Source organism: Etheostoma cragini, unplaced genomic scaffold (assembly GCF_013103735.1).
Source record: "Etheostoma cragini isolate CJK2018 unplaced genomic scaffold, CSU_Ecrag_1.0 ScbMSFa_2469, whole genome shotgun sequence".
Taxonomy (NCBI): domain Eukaryota; kingdom Metazoa; phylum Chordata; class Actinopteri; order Perciformes; family Percidae; genus Etheostoma; species Etheostoma cragini.
In genome coordinates this window covers 1-3,863 of record NW_023266633.1, presented here as the reverse complement: position 1 = coordinate 3,863, position 3,863 = coordinate 1, and the positions used below count along the sequence as shown (strand labels likewise).

The window sequence follows — 3,863 nt, the reverse complement described above, 5'->3', positions numbered from 1 at the left end:
GTGTAGTGTATACATATATATTTATATGTGTATTTATACATATATGTAGTACTTTACCTGCGGTCGATGGTGGTGTAGCATTCTCGCAGCCAGCTGATTCCCGGCAGTTTGTTTTTCTGACCGCCGGCACAAAGATAAACGATCACGTAGCTCTCTGCAACCATCAGATCCAGAGTCCCCACCACATACCTGGGAGCACAACAAGTTAGCTTAGCAACACGCTAGCTTAACAACACGTTGGCTTAGCAACACGTTGCCTTAGCAACACGCTAGCTTAGCAACACATTAGCTTAGAAACACGTTAGCTTAGAAACACATTGGCTTAGCAACACGTTAGCTTAGCAGTACATTAGCTTAGCAGCACGTTAGCTTAGAAACACGTTAGTTTAGAAACACATTGGCTTAGCAACACGTTAGCTTAGCATCAAGTTAGTTTAGAAACACACTGGCTTAGCAACACGTTACCTTAGCAGTACATTAGCTTAGCAGCACATTAGCTTAGCAACACATCAGCTTATCAGCATGTTACGTTAGCCGCACGTTAGTTTAGCCACACGTTAGCTTATCAGCACGTTACGTTAGCCGCATGTTAGTTTAGCCACGCTGTTAGCTTAGCAACACGTTATTTTAGCGTTACCTGAACAGGTTGTCCATAACATACTGGTAGTTTTCCATAGTGTTCTCCGGCAGGTAACAGGAAGAAAACACGATGATGTCATTTGTGCTGTCGCTGTAGTAACCTAGGTGATAAGGTACGACAGATGTTCAATAATAATGGAGCTATGCTGCTCTATACACGCTAAAAGTAGTGATTATTTACATGGAGTCTGGTGGAGATATGCTGCTCTATACACACTAAAAGTAGTGATTATTTACATGGAGTCTGGTGGAGATATGCTGCTCTATACACTAAAAGTAGTGATTATTTACATGGAGTCCGGTGGAGATATGCTGCTCTATACATGCTAAAAGTAGTGACTATTTACATGAAGTCTGGTGGAGATATGCTGGCTCAAGATGATGATAAAGCTGAAGATGAAGAAGATGACGATGAAGATGATGAAGATGAAGAGCCTTACCTCCGTGTGACAGCACGTTGAGGAACGGCTGGAGGACGCTCATGTCGACCCGGTTCTCCGGCGCCGGGTCTCTGGAGAACTGGCGCCACCTGGTTCCCTGGGGGTCCACCGAGTCCTCCAGGGCTCCCAGCTCGCTGGTCCGGGAATCGAACCCGGACCTGGACCTGGACCCGTATCTGGACCCAGACCCAGACCCGGGCTCGAGGCGAAGCCGCGACGCCACGCCGAGACGCCGCAGGTCATCTGGAAAACAACCCTGGGAAACGTCAGAGGATTTTGGGGAAAGGTTGTTAACGGAGACAATAAAGTTTTAATTGATTTCACCAGACGTCACCATTAGATAATGACTCATTTGCATATTTAAATATTAAAAATGTGTTAAAAAAACAGATAAAAATACTGGAAAAACCCAGAAAAATAAAGAGAAAATCCAAAAAAAACAAATAAAGTAGTTTTATCCGTCTTTTTGTCTTCGGGTCAATTTGACCCATTTTCTAAACCCCCCCTCACCCTCCAGGTCCTGGTCGTCGACGGGAAAGGCAAGGGATTCGCTGTCGGAAGGCGTTGCCATGGCGTCCAAGTCGAAATCCAGGGCCGTGTCATCGTCGTCGTCGTCAGGCGATGGCGACAGGAAACTGGACGGGAAGTCGTCAGAAACCCCCGACTCGCTGCGACCTGAAGAAGAAGAACGCTACTTAGTTATTTAGTTACTTAGTTACTCAGTTACTCAGTTACTTAGTTACTTAGTTACTCAGTTACTTAGTTACTTAGTTACTCAGTTACTTAGTTACTTAGTTACTTAGTTACTCAGTTACTTAGTTACTTAGTTACTCAGTTACTTAGTTACTCAGTTACTAAGTAACTTATTCAGCGTGCCGATGTGCTGCAATCGGCAAGCTGACTATTATTCCCCAAACTTATTATTGTTATTCCGCCAGATTTTCGTCCCGCTACTAGTCCCGGAGCGTTGCCAACACGCACACACACAATACATCAAAACGTGTGTAATGATTGGGAATGGGGGGCTATGACTTTTCTAAGAGATTCGCTGCGCGGTTTTCACGAACTTGTCAAAAATACGGCAAAACATTTCTCATTGACTTGAATGGGAAATGTTCGGGAAATCGCTCAACATCGCTCAAAACCCCCCCTCTTTGGGACCGGGCTGCATCGCCATACTTTACCGTAGAAACATGATTAAAAGTTTAAACCGAAGACAAGACTTTGGCCTTTATTGGGCTGAATGGGCGTTCAGATATCAAGCACGGTTTCTCCCAAATCCCAGTTTACGTATCGTCCCGTTTTCAGACCGTCTCAGATTTTCCAATGTGTGTGTATGTGGCGGAATGTTCAGAGCTAGAGTGGAGGACAGAGGGGGGGGGCTGCGGTACGGATCTCTGGAAGTTCACCAAACAAATGTCTCTCTCTCCTCCAGTTTTAACTCTTCAGACTTCATTATTGGTCAAAATGTAGGGAATCTTGTTCCGGTCACAGACATGTAACTATGGAGTCTTTCAGACTTAAAATGTTGGCTCTGTTCATAACCAACTGCTGATAGAAACTATGAAAAGAAATATCTGTATTCTTCACTGGGGAAATCACCATAGCAACAAGGAGAAGAGTTGTTATTGGTCGGCTGACATGATGTCATGATGGACTAACTGACCAACTGACTGACTCCTAACTGACTTCCGGCCTCAACATCACAGCTGTTTCATAGACGACAGACTGGGAGAGGAGGAGGAGGAGGAGGAGGAAGGAAGGAGAAGAAGAGTTATCTGTCAGCTAACATGGTGTCACGATGGACCACACCCACCAGACTCCATGTAAATAAACAGTCATTTTAGGACAGCAACACACTTCCATCAGAGTTAAGAGAAACCAAATAAAAACTATGAAAAGCTGTTTTTGGTCTTCTCTACACTTTTCCAACCATCCCAACTCTAGTGTTGGTTGAATAAACACATACGTTACCGATTTACATGTGAAGATATGTTGGCTCTATACACGCTAAAAGGACTGTTTTTTACATAGAGTCTGGTTGGTTTAGCGCTAGCTACTTCATAGCTGTTTCTGGGAAACGGAAAGGTCTTAAATAGGTTTTAACTGTTATATATCAGATTCACTTACTATTTTTTATAAGTTTTATTGCTATTTGGATGTCCCCCAGTAGCAGGCCCACTGATAACATGTCTTTGGAATTTTCTAGTTAATATTATTATTATTATTATTATTAATATTATGATCTTACCCAGAGACAGGCTAAGAGCCGGAGCCGCCAGGATTCTCTTCTTCGTTGGTCCTGACAGGGCCAGACTGGTGGGAGGAGCTGCAGACAGGAAGTGATGTCACACATTCAGTTTTTTTTTTAGTTTTTAACCTTTGTTTTGTTGATTTCCCCCCGTGTGTACCTTCCCCCCCCAATGCAACAACAGACAACTTCCTGTCCGTAGAAAACAATCGAGTACCTGATGGAACCTCAGCGGTAGTCATGGCAACGGCAGCACTTGTAGCAACGGCAGCACCCATAGCAACGGCAGTGCCCATAGCAACGGCAGCAATCGTAGTATCAGAAGTAGACCTGCACACCGAAGGGGGCGGGGCCAGATGTTAATATTAGGGGGCGGGCTCAGTTGTTAACAATAGGGGGGGAGCCATATGTTAACATTAGGGGGCGGGGTCAGATGTTAACATGGAGGGATGTACACATATATATATATATATATATATATATATACAGTGGGTACGGAAAGTATTCAGACCCCTTTAAATTTTTCACTCTTT

General features: G+C 44.1%; 1 protein-coding gene across 1 annotated transcript; it reads right to left on the bottom strand.

Moving 5' to 3' along the window:
* Window positions 1–53: 53 nt before the first annotated feature.
* Window positions 54–3,660, bottom strand: LOC117940414 (bcl-2/adenovirus E1B 19 kDa-interacting protein 2-like protein; the record flags this gene model as incomplete). Its single annotated transcript, XM_034865718.1, has 6 exons — window positions 54–189; window positions 638–740; window positions 1,080–1,322; window positions 1,590–1,754; window positions 3,331–3,408; window positions 3,548–3,660. Coding segments are annotated over 6 exons (838 nt in total), but the record flags the coding sequence as incomplete, so codon positions are not given.
* Between the last annotated feature and the right edge of the window lie 203 nt (window positions 3,661–3,863).